The sequence below is a fragment of the Miniopterus natalensis genome, chromosome 5, assembly GCF_054644295.1.
Source record: "Miniopterus natalensis isolate mMinNat1 chromosome 5, mMinNat1.hap1, whole genome shotgun sequence".
Lineage (NCBI taxonomy): Eukaryota > Metazoa > Chordata > Mammalia > Chiroptera > Miniopteridae > Miniopterus > Miniopterus natalensis.
Window position 1 is genome coordinate 86,748,319 of NC_142085.1, and position 16,845 is coordinate 86,765,163.

At 49.5% G+C, this 16,845-nt stretch overlaps 1 protein-coding gene across 1 annotated transcript in view; it reads left to right on the top strand.

Annotated features, from left to right (window-relative positions):
• Positions 1-14,195, top strand: part of ZDHHC14 (zDHHC palmitoyltransferase 14) — a 150,097-nt gene extending 135,902 nt beyond the window's left edge. The window contains exons 7-9 of the mRNA XM_016200687.2: positions 434-543; positions 4,062-4,164; positions 13,640-14,195. Coding sequence (XP_016056173.2) covers positions 434-543; positions 4,062-4,164; positions 13,640-14,038 — 612 coding nt within the window. The 3' untranslated portion in view covers positions 14,039-14,195. The remainder of the gene's footprint in view (positions 1-433; positions 544-4,061; positions 4,165-13,639) is intronic.
• Positions 14,196-16,845: the final 2,650 nt, after the last annotated feature.

Here is a 16,845-nt window from a genome sequence, read left to right on the forward strand (position 1 = left end):
TGTTTCTCCTTGGTAACTATGGCGATTAGAATCTGCACAATTATTTTGGCAACAGCATGAGGCCAAATTCAGACGGGCTCTAAACTGGCCCTTAGGGAGCCACGCTACCCCTCCGGCTGCCATCCACCTGGTTACTATTTTAACAGGCTGAGTGTGAGCGTGAAACTCCCCAGGGGCTCTGTGAGCTGGTCTTTGGCATTGTGTAGTAGAAATAAGCGCGTCCCAGAGAATGTTACTTTCTCCCTAATCTGACCTGCTGTTTGGGGATATTTCCAGGTTTGGGATAAAAGCCAGTGTCCTCGTGAAACTGTCTTCGCTCTCCTGCCGAAGACGAGTGGAGATGGTTTGCACTCTTACGGGCTTCTCCTGGCCCAGTTCGCTCCAACGGTTGTGTTCGTGTGACGGATACTGTGTCACTGTCTTTTTCTTTCAGATTAAAGGATCTTGGTCAAATAAGAGAGGTAAAGAGAATTACAACCCCTACAGCTACGGAAACATCTTTACGAATTGCTGTGTTGCCCTGTGCGGGCCCGTCTCTCCGAGGTGAGGTTCAGAAAGCAGCGTCCAGTCACCAGGTTCAGGGGAGCACACACCTTAGCTGTGTGAGCACGGAGCTCACCAGGGAGAGCTCTGCCGCTGCTGGTGGATCGGGTCACACAAAGACGTGGCCTCGGTGAAACAGAGAGAGACCTGGCTGTCTTTTGTGTTATACTTGACACCTTCTTGGTTCTTCCATTGAATTCCTGTCAAATAGGGAAACCGAGGCACGTGACCACATTAGTTATTGAATGATGTTGTGTGTCAGTGGTGAGCAGGGAGCTGTGGTTAGCACAGTGAGGGAACCAGGACACTCTGTCAGAAGCATTTGGAAAACGTGTAGAAATGAGTGTTAAGAGCTGAGTTGTGTAGAATGTAAATGCTAAGATAGTTCAGAGGGAGAGATGTGTGTGACCTGAAGCTTTTGCGGTTGTGGCGATGATAAGACAACAATAATAATAATAGTATCAGGAGCTGTGTGCCCAGAACCATGCACTCGAGTTGCCTGTAAACCATTGTTAAACCGTATGACAGTGTGCTCATAAGAGTGGGTCTTCCTGTTTCCCAGTGCGAGCTGCAGACCCACATCCAGCTCCCTGCAGTGTCCTGGGAGGTGTGGGGACACCAGGGTGGAAATGGCCAGGTTTGGGGGGAGAGGTTCCTCATACAAGTCTGGCAAGAAGAATGAAAAATTGGAAAGATAAAATCCCTAGGTGTGGTCAGGGCCAGCCCTACGGGCAGGAGTGTGGGTTGGCCAGTTGTAAGAATTCACTTGGCAACAACTGCTGAGCCCGGGCTACGTGCAGACCCAGGATGGGAAACCCTCACCGTGGCGGTGGGGCTGTAAGGAAGGGCAGGATGCAGGTTCCCGGGACACCTGGGCAGGCTTCCCAGAGGAGGGGGGCTTTCAGTGATCTGTTCTAAAGGATGAGTAGGAACTGGGGAAAGGCATTGTGGGAGGACAGACAGAGGGAAGAGCATGTGGGAAGGCTCAGAGGTGAGGGGAGAGCCTGGCTTGTCAATGGAGCAAGGGGGGGCCGGTAGGGAGGGGAAGACAAGGGATGAGATGAGGGGAGCGCAGCCAGATCTGGAGGGGCTCGTGGACCATGGTGAGGACTGGACAGAGACTTGGGGCAGAATGGCAGCCCTGGGTGGCGGCCGGTACATGAAGAGGTTGAACCTGTAGGATGCAGGTCGACGGCTTTGTTTTCCTCCCTGCTGTCCCTTCACACACTTTCGATGACGCATTTCTTTTTCTGCTCCTGGATGAAATCCCCTGCAAGTCCCTTACTTTCTCCTGTCACTTAAAAGAAAACAAGGACTCAGAGAACTTTCCTTTTATCCAAAATAGTGTCATTTCAATGAATCAGAACTCCAAGGTTCACTGAAGGTTAACACTTTCCTCCCTGGGTAGGGATCTCTCTCTGTCTCTCTCTCTCTCTCTCTCTCTCTCTCTCTCTCTGTGTGTGTGCTAGATGCTTTCTTTCCCCCCCCCTTTATTTTACTTAATTTTTTCCCCATCACTGTTTATCCCACCTCTACCCTCTTCTACCTCTACCCCGCCCCCACACACACACACACAATCACCACACTGTTTTCTGTGCCCATGAGTTCATCGTATCTTTTGAGGGGATATAGTTCAACCCCTGACACCTGTCTTCAAGTCAACTCCACGCTGGGTCTGTCCCACATCTGGCCTCACCTTCACCTCTCCCCCCAGCCCCAGCCCCAGCCCCGGCCCGCCTGGTCTCTTCATCGGTGGGGTGCAGACGACTCCTTTCTCCAGGACTTCCTTCTTTGCTTTTTTCACTTTTTCTCTTTTCTCCCCTTGCACACTTGATCTGAGACCCTCTTTGACGTCCTGCATGGGGGGTTCAGCAGCACCTACCGTTGGCAGATGGAGACTCCTGGTGCCTGTTGTTTTTCTTAAACTTCTGGGGATTCAACTGAAACTGGAGCAGAGAGAGTCCCAGTCCAAGATCCTGTCACAAGCATTTCTTAATGGCTTGTTCTTCTGTCACTTGAAGACCGGAAGGCTGTAGTTGCCATGATAACCCCCATCTTCTGAAAGCCACACTGACACGCAGGAGCTGCCTCCAGCAGCCCCCTCCGGCCGCCCAGGAGGGGGTGGAGTGCACTGGGGCATTTCACAGAAGCTGCTGGCGTGTGGCCCGGGCCCCACACAGCGGGGGCCACAGCGGAGTCGCCCACTTACTAGCCAAACCTGTTGTCCTTTGCAGTTCTGCCCTTGGACTCAAGGTCAACACTGAGCGCTCACTCAAGGCAGCTCTTTTGAAGGTGAGGGAAGCTTCACCGCACCTTCTAACGGGGCAGCCGCCATGGAGCACAGAAAAGACGTCTGTAGAAATAGTGTTCAGAAAACTCATTTGTGGGAGACAAAGGACCATTTTCATTTAATCTACAGCGTTTGCCCAGCACCTTCTGGCTGTGGGCCAGGGAGAGACAGTGACTAGGAAGACTCCGCTCTTGCGCTCATGGATCTCACACCCCATTACAGATGCCAGTGTGGGTACAGGCGATGCCAGCAGGGTGGGATGCAGGTGCCAGGGGACGCCGGGCCCTGAGTCCTCTAGGCCCAGGTGCTGTGGGGACAAATGATGAAGATTGCCCTCGGAAGCTTGCAGGCTGCTTGACACTACTGTATAAAGTCACTGTGACCCCAGGCAGACCCCATGCTGCGCTAAGAGAAGCCAAGTAAGGATGAAAAGTGGGTATAAGGACAAGAGCAGGGGCCACTGGGCTTTTGAACCTGGCTGTAAAGAATGGCCAGTGGCCCTGGCCAGTGTGGCTAAGTGGTTAGAGCATCGGCCCGTGTTCCAAAGGGTCTTGGGTTCAATTCCCAGTCAAGGGCACATACCTGGGTTGCAGGTTCGATCCCCGACCCGGCTTGGGGCAGCACATGCAGGAGGAAACCAGCTAATGTGTCTCTCTCACACCGGTGTTTCTCATCCCCCCCGCCCCCCCCGCACTCTCTCTAAAAAAATGAATAGAAAAAATATCCTCAGCACCGGGTAGGTGGCTTCTGTCTGGGGCAGAGTGCAGGCATGTGGAGGGAAAGACCATACGAGCGCTGTGTGTGTAACAGGAGACAGGGACTTAAGGCTGGAGAGGGAAGCGGGGGACAGGTGCATGAGGCCTGAAGGCCAAGCACAGGAGCCTGGATTGTGTTCGTGGGCGATGGAGCCTCACAGCTGTGCCAGCAGGAGGGGTGACGTGGTCAGGACTGGCCCTGGGGACCATGGGTGGGAGGGCAGTGGCTGGTGGGCCTGAGACCTGAGGACAGGGCCGGGTCTGCAGCAGGTGGCAGGGAGGCAACAGATGCTATAGGCATTTGAAAGAGCAGAAGTGATAGCATTTGGTACCTGACTACATGTGAAGGTGAGTAGAGGTGTCTTGGTGGGCCCAGCACAGAAAGAGGGACCCCAAGGTGGAAATAAACAGTGTGGATGGCATCTTTGGTTTCTGCTCACTCTCCTCCTGTACTGTTTTGTTCTCTCTTGTAGCCTCATTGACAGAAGAGGGTACATCCAGCCTGACACACCTCAGCCAGCCACGCCCTCCAACGGGCTGGCCGCCTATGGGGCCACCGCTTCGCAGAGCGACATGGTAGGAGCCGCCTGCAGGGGCCCACTCCCTGCAATGGCTTCCCTTCCGCTTCTGTGCTCACTAACCCTTAACGACCCACCAGGCACACCCAGACAGCTCCTCTGTGCCAGGGACCCAGGGACCAGGCTCTGGCGAGGGGAAGTGGGGTGTGGCTGCCAGGTGACGGGTGTGTTAGGGCTTGTAAAAGAAGGACACACAAAATCCCTCCAAAAGCAGCTTATGACACCTCGTGATGGAAAGTCCCCTTACACAGGCCATCTGGGGACGAGATCCAGCTGCCCAAAGCAGGGCTGGCTGGCTAGCAGTCCTCGTGTCCCATTCTGTCCCTTTGCCTCAGACTGCTCTGATTCCCACCCCCCTTTGGTGTGCCGGGGACAGCGCTGGCAGTTCCCGCACTCAGCCGCATCTTAGCCCCGCCACACACACCTTAGTGCAAGTCATCAGACCGGCGGTTCATTCTCTCCCGGGGATCGCAGGCCCTGGCCACGTGGAAAGGCAGCTTTGTTTCCTGTTTGTGGGTGGGAGACTTGGGGCAGGGCGGGGGCTTTCCACGGGCACCTGAAATTGCAGCCTGGCTGGCCTGACTGTTTGTGCCTAAAACCCCTTAGGCAATGGTCCCTCTTTCCCTGGCACAAGTTTCCCTAAAGAAGTTCCATGTTTCTGAAAAGGATCCCTGCCGTGGGGGCCTCCAGCGGCACTATTTGCTCTCTGTGGACCTGAGTCACCCACAACAGTTTCCATGATTAATGTCCCTTTCAAGATGGACTGGGGAACGAGCCTCCTGGGCCCCTTGTTTCTGGGTATGAAGAGCTGCAAGGTGAAAGCCAGCAGTCTCCAGTTACTTGGGGCTCAGGGAAACCACTTATTCCCTGTGACCTCTGGCTGTGTTTATAGACAGGGAAGCGGGGCCCCAGCCCCAGCAGAACTTGCTGGGTTTGTTTGTTGGGAGCAGTGTTTCATTTGTGTTGTTTTGCTTTGCTTTGCTTTGCTTTGCTAATAATTCGTCTTCTTTAGAAGCAACTGTGTATACATCAGTCCTTGCCACTCTGCTCCATGTGATCCCAGGGCATCTTGTTCTGTCTGCACTCCCCACACAAATGGCCTTAAGGGTCACCCTTCTTATTTCTCAGGAGAGGAAAGTGAGGACAGAGAGAGTAGAGACAGGCCCACAGGAAAGGAGATAACACTTATTGGGCATCAGCTGCATTCAAGGATGTGATGATGGGCTCTTGTTTAATCTCAAACCAACAGCGGGACGTAGGCATGCTGGGGTTTTTTTAAGCTGGGAGAAGCTGATTGTCTACCTAAGGGCACAGCCATTGATTCATGGGTCCAAACCCAGTCTGATGACTCTAATGCTCATGCTCACTCATACCCTGCATCCTTCAAGTGCACAGGCGTGGAGGACAAGTATGTTCATATTTGAAGTCTTTCTCGCCTACCTCAGGTGCCAGACAAAAGTCCTGTAAGGACGAAGCTCACCAGAACTCTGACCACAGCACCTATGATCACTTCTCTATGTACATAACCTCTTGTTTATTCAGCAACTCTTCCCAAGTCCCTAGTCCCTACTGTGTATTGAAGACTCGACTAGGTGCTAGGAATGCAAGGTTTGTAGAGTACATTGGCCCTGTCCTCGAGGTCAGCAGTCTGGGGACAGGACATAAACAGTTAGATGGAGAAAAGTATTATGAAGCATCACCAGAACAGGTCACTGATGACTGTGGTCCTTACCAAAACCAATGAACGTATGTTAGTTTCACCCTGTGACTCACACAATACTGCTCCCACAATGCTCCAGTTTTTTCGAGATTTAAAAAAATAAGCAAAGGCTATCTCAAAGGTACTGATGCCACTGAGCCACTTTAGGTCAAGAGTGGATGGGACACAATTCATTAAGTCAACAAACATTTATTGAGCACCTACTGTTTGCCTTTCTGATAGCCAGAGAGGGCACGTTTAACAGAGGAAATGGGGACATTGTTTCACTCCATGTGGTTAGTCAGAGTCACCGAACTGCTATTGTGTCTAACCTCTGCCTAAAAGTTTTCATCCATAAATGTTTTTATCCATGGGAATATTGGTATCCTTGCCTTGTAGGGCTTCTATGAGGAATGAGTTAATGTATTAAAGCACTTAAAATCTTGCCTAGCACAGATGATTACTAGATAAGTATTAGCTATTATTCTTTTATTATTATTTCCCTGATGTCTGTGGGTGGCAACACCAGCCAGCTCAATTGTATCCACCCTGAGCGACTGGACAACAATGGACATGACTGGGGTAAGGGAAAGAGACGTGGATGGGAAGCTTAAAGTCTTTACCTGCTAAGTATATCTGGGCTAACTTGGGTCCGGTGTCTGCTGACCACTTTTTTTCTTGACTCGAGATCACATTTTCCTATCTCTTTGAATGTCTATTGATATTGTTTGAATACAGTGTCATATTTTGGACAGTATATTGTAGAGACTCTGGATTTTGTTATCTTCTTTTGAAGACTGTTGATTCTTATTTTAGCGGGCAGTTCAATTACTAGCTAATCATCTTGAACTTTCAAAGGTCTCGCTTTAGGGCATGGTTCTTGCTCCTAAGGCACAGCTTTCCTAATGCCCTAGCTGGATATCAGGGATGTTAACAAGATGTTGGAAGTGTTAATGAGGTCAGTGTCCCCCAACACTACTTTTTTCAACCTCTAGTATCTTTGTTCCTCTCTCAGCCCCACTGCAGCTGCTATCTTGTCAGCCTTTGAGGGAGGAGACTCATCCTGCACATGCACACCATAGCCGTTGGCAGCAGACTTGTGGGGGACCCCCACTAGGACTTCTGGCCCCCTCTCTCTGCACAGCACCCTCTTCGCCAATGCCCTGCCCTAGGATCCAGGTGCTTCAGCTTCCTCACACTCTGATCTCTGCTTGCTCTACTCAGCAGGACTGCTGTACTCTGCTCACACTTTAGCCTACAGCGTGGTTGAGAAAGTCCCCCCAAGGAGAGAGCTGGTTGACTGTGGGGCTCACCTTGTGAGATTCCCTTCTCTCAGGGATTGTGATCTTGCATTGTGTGTTGTGCATTATTGGAAATCGTTTGTCTCTCTTATTTTGGGCAGTTTTATACACCCCCCGTATACAGAGGGAGTACTAGTCCAGTGTCGGTTATGCATCATCCCTTGGAACAGAAGCCTGTCTCTATGATCAGAGGACACATTGCAGCCGACACTGCCACAAGCCCAGATGCATGTTTTTGTTACCCACTCTACCAGTAATAAATAGTGAGTTAACCCTGAGACATGGTTACTCTAGCCAGAGCTTTCCTTGAAGGAGGGACATTTGGAGACATTTAGATTTAGCACCAGACTCTGCATGTTCATTTGCAAAGGAAGGAAATGAACAAATTATTTTATTTTAGGACCAAAGTCTACATCAGAAAGGTACTTCCTGAATGATAGGGAAGCACTTCCGGGGAAATATGTGATATTTTAGAAATTAGAGGTAAAGTCTTTAGGTCTTAGATAAACACAATGATATTGCAGGACAGGAAAATTAGGTAAATCTTGATAGATAGCCCTGGCATCCAAGTACCCACTGAGGTCTTACCTATTACAGTATCTCAAAAACAGGAAAATTCACTGTTAACTTACCATCTCCCATTGTTGGGAGTGAGGATAGGTATATAGTGTCTAAGTGATCTTCCCTCTACTACAAAGTCCCGAGGAAGGAAGTGTTACAGAAGTAAGGAAGTGACATCTGCAGCATTGAAATGGTGCATGTAACCCCAGTGTAGCCTTTGTCATTTGCACACCTATGATGTTCTGAGGAGCCACACTGGAATTAAGTGCAGATAACCTCGGTGCCAATGGAGGATCCTATCTTCCTCATTATTGGCTTTTATTATTACCTAATATTGAAGTTCTGTGCATGTGTGTGCAGTGATGACATCCACTCGTGGTCCAGTTTTTAGTGTATCTCATTTGGTTGTCAAATAATTTAAATTCTGTATAGCATCAGAGTCACAGTTTATGTTTAAATCTGGCACTTGTAGCTACAAAGTTCCTTTGGGATCAGAGTGCTAAACACAAAGATAGTACATAGTTGTTGGAATTTCTTTTTGTTTTTTGGAAAATCATTTGCTATGTTTTCTTAATCTAATTTTTAAATACCCCTTAATCCAATATCAAAACAAGACTAAACCTAACAGTGGTATGATTTATTATTTAATAGTTTATTTAGTTTAATAAATCATACCAGTTCAGAAGAACTCCATGCCTAATCTTTAAAATCAAATACTGTAGAAAAAAGAAGTTAAACAAATTTAAATGATAATGTTAATAGAAGAACGAAAAGGAAGTTCTCCTCCCAGCCTACATTTTAGGTAGATTTTAGAAGTTTGCAGTGTTTCTATAACTGTAAGTGAGCATTCATAAGACCCCAGAGCACAGCTCCATAGGCAGGCAGAAATAAACAATGCCCAACATTAATACCTTGACAGAATTGGAGCAAATGGAATAAATCATGTCATTCACTCTTAATTTGTATAAAGACCATCTAGAAAATGCCACGCTCTGCTCTCAGCAGCATTGAACGTGGTCTGAGGGTCACTGCAGACACGAAGTCAGCCAGGGCAGAATGAAATGTATTCCGACACGAGCGATTTTATTTGAAAATCTGCAGAAACAAAAAGTAAATTATCTCTGGGATGTTTTTAAGTTGTAACATTAAGTGATAATGCCTGTGACATTCGAACATCTGAAGCCATAAATCTCTTTGCAAGTTAAATGCCAGCGCACTTCGTTTGGGCAATAAATCAGTGGCCGTCACAGTGACTTATTGCAGCTGCAGCCCCGCTCCAGCACGCAGACGGCGCCGGGGCTATGCCGCCAAGTGATCGGGTTTCTATTCTGTCAGGATGCAGCATCGGATGATTGTTGACCAAATAAGTGGCAAGTTCATATGGTTCAACCCTGTATTTGATCAACAGGAACCTGTAAAGGGGCTGTTTTGGAATGAAAACATGAGTTTCTCAATTTCCTATTCAGAGTAATGATTTTCATCGTCCAATACCCTGGGGCTTGGGTTTGGTTTTGTTTTCCAGCGCATACAGCCAGTTAGATAAATTAAAATACTCCCAGCGGCTTCTTGGTGTTGGTGCTGGGATATGAACCCTGCCGAGCTGGGAAACAAGTGAGCGGTGATGTCTCCCTCTGCTGGGTGAAGACCAGAGTCCTCAGAGGAAAAGCCAGAAGGGGGGCGGTGGAGGGGAGAGGGGAGAGGGGGGAAGGAAGGGGACGCAGGAAAGAAGTGGGAGGGAAACGGACCGAAGGAAAAGGCGGAGGGGAGAGAAGAGAATCGGTGGGACCAGAGAGAAGGCAATCAAGCTGAAAAACCAACCAGAAATGGGCAAATAACTGGAAGCAGAGGCAGGAAGGAAGAAGACCTCATCGCCACAGAAACCCTAAAGTACTGGCCACTTTCTCCCTTGAAGTTTTCAAATGGGATTCGCAGCCAGGGTTTGTCAACCCATCCTCCGTGGGACTTTGGCAGTGTGCAAAGTGAGGAAAAGCTCTCACCTGAAAAAAAATCCAATGTCCCCTGATCATTGAGTATCTTCCAAGAAGGAGATGTTCAAAACGTGCAAAGTTAATATTATGAGAATTATAAATCCCACTGGCTAGAGTCACTGCACTGTCCTTGCTGGAATCTCATGGAACCCATAGCGCCCCGTTCCAGTGGCTGGTCGTGAGCTAACAGGAGCTTTCTGGGGGCCAGTATCCTGTAGAAGAAGCCTGGTCCTGCGGACCCCCAAGTGGGCCTGGTCTTCTAACGGAAATCAGTTGAACGTGGCAAACTATTTGCAAAGTTAATGGAATACAAGCAGGATTTTGACACTTGGATTCACGGTCCCAGTAACTGTGCTTACTGATGGATGCTTTTAATGAAAAGCTTTAGGTTAAGTTTTTTTCTTTCACACTTTTTAGTCCTTAAGTTCTCCCTCTGGTAAACTGGAGAGCATTTTCATTGGGATCCTGGCCATGAGGCTGAGGGCGGATTTGTTACAGTTTTAACACATGAAACTGTTAGTTTTAACAAACTGTCAGTTTGGCCACGGGAAGCGCCAGTGGGTGTGTGCAGGAGTGGGTCCAGGTCCGAGGGGCCTGAGGCATCCCATTTGGAGCCTTCTTTAAGAAAAAGCAAATAATATGCAAAATAAAATAATATGCAGGGAACAAAGCCTTGGAAGGGAGTCTGCCAGCAAGGAGCCCCCCTCATAGCTTCAGAGTAAATTCGCCTCCGGATGTGTGCTCCTGTTCAAGTCGGCACGGCGATGTTTAAAGCCTCAGCTGCTCATGAAACTCACGTGACTATCCCGATAACTCGAGCTCTAAGGAACTCAACGAACTACTATTTGCAGCTGCTGTATTCCAGAAGGTCCTGATGGGTGCCCAGGAGCTCTGCTGCTGGGCACGACCTGAGAGGAATGATCTGGAAAAAAGAAAGAGGGCAGGTGACCGAGAGAGGGAGGGAGAAAGTGAGAATGGGAGAGGAGCCCCCTCTCCCCTCCTCCTTGGCCTCCTCACCTTGCCGGCCTCCTCCAGCTCTGAGCTCTAGCATATTCCCCTGCGAGTCTTCAAGAGCCAGTCCCTAAACCAGGGCTGGTCCCTCAAACAGAATGGGCCCATCAGCTTTCATCACAGAGACAAGCAAATCTGATTTACAATTTCATCTTTCCCGAGAGCTGGGGTCACTGTGTGGACAGAGGTATTAGGAAGCACAAGGGCTCCAGAAGGAAGGTGGACAGCAGGGTTCCGTCCTGCAGGCTGCGGCCTGCGTCTGCGGTGGCCTCAGCCCTGGGCCACAGAGGGACCGGCTCCCTGGGAGGCTGTACGAAGCCGCAGGAAATGAGGCAGCACAGCGGCTCCGTCAGTAAGGAGACGGAATGGTACTTTCGTAAAGCATCCTTTGCAAAGGCCCTGGGATAGTCCCCAGAGGGTGTTCAATCAGGAAGGTCGCTCTGGGCCACCTCTGCCCATCCAGACTGAGCCGGTGTGTGGAACCGGACGGCCGGTGTTGGGGAGCAAGACGGTTGCCAACCAGAGCTGTCTGCAGCCTGACTGCCGGGCCGCTCAGCGCCTCCCAGAAGAAAGGACCCCTTCCCGGAGCTGAAACCCCCTGTAAGAGCTGAGAAATCAGCTCGGTCGCCCCTTGGAAAAGCACTGCTGTGGGTGATGATTGGGGGAACGGCTACATTAAATGATCGTTAATGCCTAACAGCCCCTTTCAACCACCTGCAATGGTGGTTCCATCGCATCCTCGTAGCCCTCCCTTCTCTATCCCCAGCCCTTTCCTACCCTTCACCAGCCTCTCCGTGGTTTGGAAATTCTCTTGGCTGTGATGAAACGATAGAAAAGCCAGGAGTTTCCCTGAGACTTGCTTTCCTCTTCAAAGCTCCATCAGGAGTTTACTCTTGGCTGGAACAGGGTCTTTGAACTTCTAAAATCTGTAAATTGCTTAGACTGAGGCTATGCCACCTCCTCATGCCAGCTTGGGTTGAGTAGGGGATGGACTGCCACCTGACCTTTAAGAAAGAAGCCCATTTGGCTGGGAAGGACACATGCACTGAAGCAAATGAGATAAAAACCTTAAGGAATTTTGACTTTGGGTGAACTCTCTTCCCTGAGGCTGCATTTTGCACGGATCTGGCTGCTTCCTTGCCTGGAGGTAGGTCAGTGAGCAGTCCAAGGTGAGCCCCTCACAGGAAGAGGGTGACCACGACCATCACGAAGCTGTCGGTAACTCCAGAGGTCCAAATGCGAGAGGGAGGGGTAATAAGACAAGTCACATTTATAAAGCACCTACTGTGTGTTAGATGTGTAGTGAAAAGAGGTTTGCAGTCAAGCAACCCCAGCCCCAAACCTGGATCCCTCCCTTGGTTTTATCTGTGAGGTCTTGATAAACCCACCTCCACCTGCACCTCAGGGTCTTCATTTGTGAAGAGGGGAAGCAAGTTTGTTCTAAGAGCTTCTGAAGACAGAGTGGAGCTCCTAGCTTACTGCTGGAATGGAAAGCCCCGGTGCGTTCACCTAATATCTGCGGCAATAGGAGAGGTTCGAACGAGTTACCGCAGAGTCAAGTGTAAGATCACGAGTGAAGCCTCCCCTGGCTGTTCTGAAACTAGCCCTTAGCTCCATGGAAGGGTTTAGGAAGGAACTGGAGATCCACATTCCACCCGCCACATTCCTTTGGCCAGCGAGTAAAGTGAAAGAAATGACATGAGATGTATAAGATTTGCAAACACTTAGTAGGAAAGGGAATATCTTGTAAAATGTTGGTTTCTCTTTTGCAGATTTAAAAAAACACATTAGCTCAATTAGTGGTTCTTGACATGATGACAACTCAGCAACAGGGAATTCTGGGGCTTTTACCAGTAGTCTGATCAGACCCGTAGGAGCTTCTGTTGCCCCGGTGTTATTCTTTCTTTCTTTGTGGTAAAATGTACATAATGTAAAATTTATCATTTCAACTATTTTTAAGTGTACAGTTCAGTGGCGTTAAGTTCATTCACAATCCTCACTACCATTCATCTCCAGAACTCATCTTGCAAAACCGAAACTCTAAACATTAAACAGTAACTCCCCATTAGCCCTCCTCTTGGACCCTGGCAAACAGCATTCTACTTTCTCTCTGTGAATTTGATTACTCTAGGTACCGCGCAGGTGGACTCATACAGCATTTGTCCTTTGGTGTCTGGCTGGTTTCACTTAGCATTATGTCCTCAAGGTCATCCGTGCTGTGGCCTGTGTGAGAATGCCCTTCCTTTCTGCAGCTCGTTAATACTCCATTGTCCGTGTAAACCACATTTTGTTTATTAATTCATCAGTCAGTGAACACTTGGGCTCCTTCCACCTTTGGGCGATTATGAGTAATGCTGCTATGAACATGGGGGTACAGGCCCCAGCATTTTTAAAACACTATAGTAAAAGTGGTTTTTAGCAAACAAGAAACAGCCACCAGACTGCAGCTGGTGGCAAAGCCTGCCACTCTACCGGAAGGATTGTTTTTATTCATTTATTTAAATTGAATTTTTAAATTAAATGTATTAGGGTGACATTGGTTAATGAAACTATGTAGGTTTCAAGTGGACGGTTCTGATGCATCGGTGGGATTGTTTTAAAATGAGGTCCCGTCTGCGGACAAGGGCCAGGAGCATGGTGGGCTGACGCTGCACCTTACTCCCAGGGCACCTGTCGTGGGCTGTGAGCTTAAGCAGCTTTTTAAGGGGCCGGGTGTTGGCATTTACCGCATGCTGGGTGTCTCCAAATGAAACCGGGCTGCTGTGCACGCTCTCTGCGCCGGCTGACTGAGGCGTCACTAACGGGTTTCTCTTTCTCTTGCACCCTGCCCTCCCCCTGCCCCGTGCCCCTCCCCTCCCCTCCCCGTGCCATCTCGCCCGGGCCTCTCTTTGCCGCCTCTCTCCTGCTCTCCAGTGCGACCAAGACCAGTGCATTCAGAGCACCAAATTCGTTTTGCAGGCCGCGGCCACGCCCCTGCTGCAGAGCGAGCCCAGCCTCACCAGCGATGAGCTGCACCTGTCGGGGAAGCCGGGCCTGGGCACGCCCTGTGCCAGCCTGACGCTGGGGCAGCCCACGCCGCCCTCCTCCATGCCCAACCTCACCGCCGAGGCCGGGCTCACGGACATACTGCCCCTGAAAGAGGAGCACGTGGGCCACCAGTTCCTGACCCCCGAGGAGGCGCCCTCGCCGCCCCGGCTGCTGGCTGGCAGCCCCCTGGCGCACAGCCGCACCATGCACGTCCTGGGCCTGGCCAGCCAGGACTCTCTGCACGAGGACTCGGTGCGTGGCCTGGTGAAGCTCAGCTCCGTGTGACCTCGTGGCCCGGCCTCGGGGAACCGCAGACAGTGGGAGCGGACAGGGCGCCTGCTCCCTACAGTAACTTTCTCAAGACTCACTGCCTTGGGGGTGAGGACGACTTCAGGCCCTGGGTGCAAGGACCTCTGAAGAGCAACTGGATCCCATCGGATGGCAGAGGCGGCAAATGCTTACCGCTTGGTTTGATCAGAATTGTTTCCCCACCCTGACTGCTTGGACAATAATGAGAATAGAGAAGTTGCTATTTTCAGGCATTTGGAATATGAAGGGTGAGTGTGGGGATGGAGGGGCCTGGGGGTCTGTGATCAGAGGCTCCAGGGAAAGGACATGCCTGGATGTCACACGGCTGCTTGCTGCTCTTGTGACAGACACACGGAAGGTGGGAGACTTGTGGCCAGACTGAAATTGCACTTACATGTTATGCTACTAATATTTGAAATAGACATGCCATTCCACTTGTTTTTTGTTTTTTTTTAAAAATGCCTAACGGACAAAGACGACCAGATGTGGATTGCATGCCACGCTAGCTGTTTACAGTGGTGTCAGTCTTCAGAGGGAGTGCGGCTTGCTTTCTTTCTTTTTCTTTCTTTCTTTCCTTCCTTCTTTCTTTCCTTCTTTCTTTCCCCTCCCTCCCTCCCTCCCTCCCCCCCTCCCTCCCTCCCTTCCTTCCTTCCTTCCTTCCTTCCTTCCTTCCTTCCTTCCTTCCTTCCTTCCTTCCTTCCTTCCTTCCTTCCTTCCTTCCTTCCTTCCTTCCTTCATTTTGTGAATTTTCAAGTGCTGTTTTATGGGAAGCCAGTGCAAGAGGCCAAGACTAGTGGACAATGCCGTCACTCGCCATCTATTCAGCTTAGTCACGCCGGGTAGGTGATGCCTGGGGTGCAGAGGGCTGCTGGGGTTTGATCAAGTGGAGAATCAGCTAACCGTCTGTTTAGCAGTGAAGCAAGGTATTGCGTTGTACCACGCCCGCCACGGTCTTCACCTGTGTGACCAAACTGCCTGTGGACAGCCAATAAAGTGACGTCCTCTGTTATTTTGGATCTGCGCGCAGTTTTCCTTGGCAGCTAAATGGCAAGTCATCAGGGTGGCTGCAGAGAGCTTGTTCTTATTGAAGTACCCCTAGCGAGGAATGGTCCCCAAATAGCCACTCATCAAACTGTTGAATTGTGGGGTATGTAAGAGGGCAGCTGCCTGTCATTTTTTCTCTTTTCTTTCATCATCTCTTTTTTTAAAAATTTATCTTTATTGTTGAAAGTATTACAGATGTCCCCCTTTTCCCCCACTGACCCCATGCCCTGCACCCTCGCCCCATCATCTCTTTCTGACAGAGCTTTAGCGCACCTGCCCCACATTCACAGGCTAGCCGGTGGCAGTTCGCCTGGCATGTAGAGGGGAGCGCGTGCGGGGGGACAGGTGTGCCGTGGGGCCATCGTCTCCTCTCTGCCTCGTGCTAATGTAGCACCAGCACTCAGAAGGGTAGCCTGCCATCCTGGTAAAGGTATCAAAAAAGGAAGGAGACATTCTTACCTAGACACTAATCAGAATGGAATTAAGAAAATTACATTCCATTCAGGCCCATTTGTCATCTAGAAGGGAACTGGCTTTGTACTTAAGGAGTAAGTCACACCGGAGGCGGCTGCAGGGGCTCAGCAGACTCTGTCCTTGCTTCTCTCCGGATGATAAATCCAGCAGCCAAGTCTACTCAGGTTGAAAATCGTGCTCAGACTCCTACAATCATATGAAAGGCAAGACCCATTGATCAGTGATGAGAGAAGCCTCAGATGATTTGCATGTACAGAAAAAGGCTGTTTCCTCTGAGAAGAAGCTGCCATTTTTATAAAAAAGGAAAAAAAGCACAATTTCAAGTCTTATTTGGGATAAAGCCAATTCTTTGTAGGTCAAAAAATAATTTGTGCTGAAAGTAACCACAGAATTCTTGCGTCGTGGTATCTTTGAACTATATGTTTCATACTATGTATACGAATAGAAAATACAAAAGGTAAATTATGTGTAGCCATTGTTTATTTTTTTTAAATTTTTATATTGATTTTAGAGAGAGAGGAAGGGAGAGAGAAACATCAATTTGTTGCTCCACCCAGCCACACACTCGCTGGTTGATTCTTGCACGTGCCCTGACTGGGGATTGAACCCACAAGCTCGGTGCATGGGAATGATGCTCCAACCAACTGAGCTGCTTGGCCAGGGTGCCACTGTTTATTTCCTAGACCTCCTAACTACTTGTACACACTTGGAATTTAGAATAAGGGGGACAGAGTGCCCCCCACTTAACCACTCACGATCATCAATGCACAGGGACTCTCCTTGCACGCACTGCCTGTGAGCAAAAAGCAGCAGCCCACTGCCTGCCTTCCACACTTCCCACCCCTCTTCACTCTTCACCTCCTTCCATCTGCTCCCCGGAGACCGAGGAGAGAGCTGACTCTGCAAAAAGAGAGGATGACTTGTTCTCACTCTGGTATCTTTACCTGGAACACAAAGACAATGGTCTTGGAGTCTTCTCATTCCCAGCATTTTCTAATTCAGTGTTTGCTGATGTCCCATAACCAACCCTTCCCATCTCATTATGAAAAAATCCAAAGGGCAAGGACCATTATTCATTTGTCTTTACATGATGAACATTTACTTAATATTTATTGTCTATCTTCCACCCCAGCCTATACCCCGTCCCCTGTACCCACATCATTTATCAAGGAGGGGATTGGGAAGTTTGGTGAAACGAATCAAGGCTATTCAGGGTCCAAGAGGGAGATTAACTTAATGAGCCAATTTGCTAAGACAATTAACTT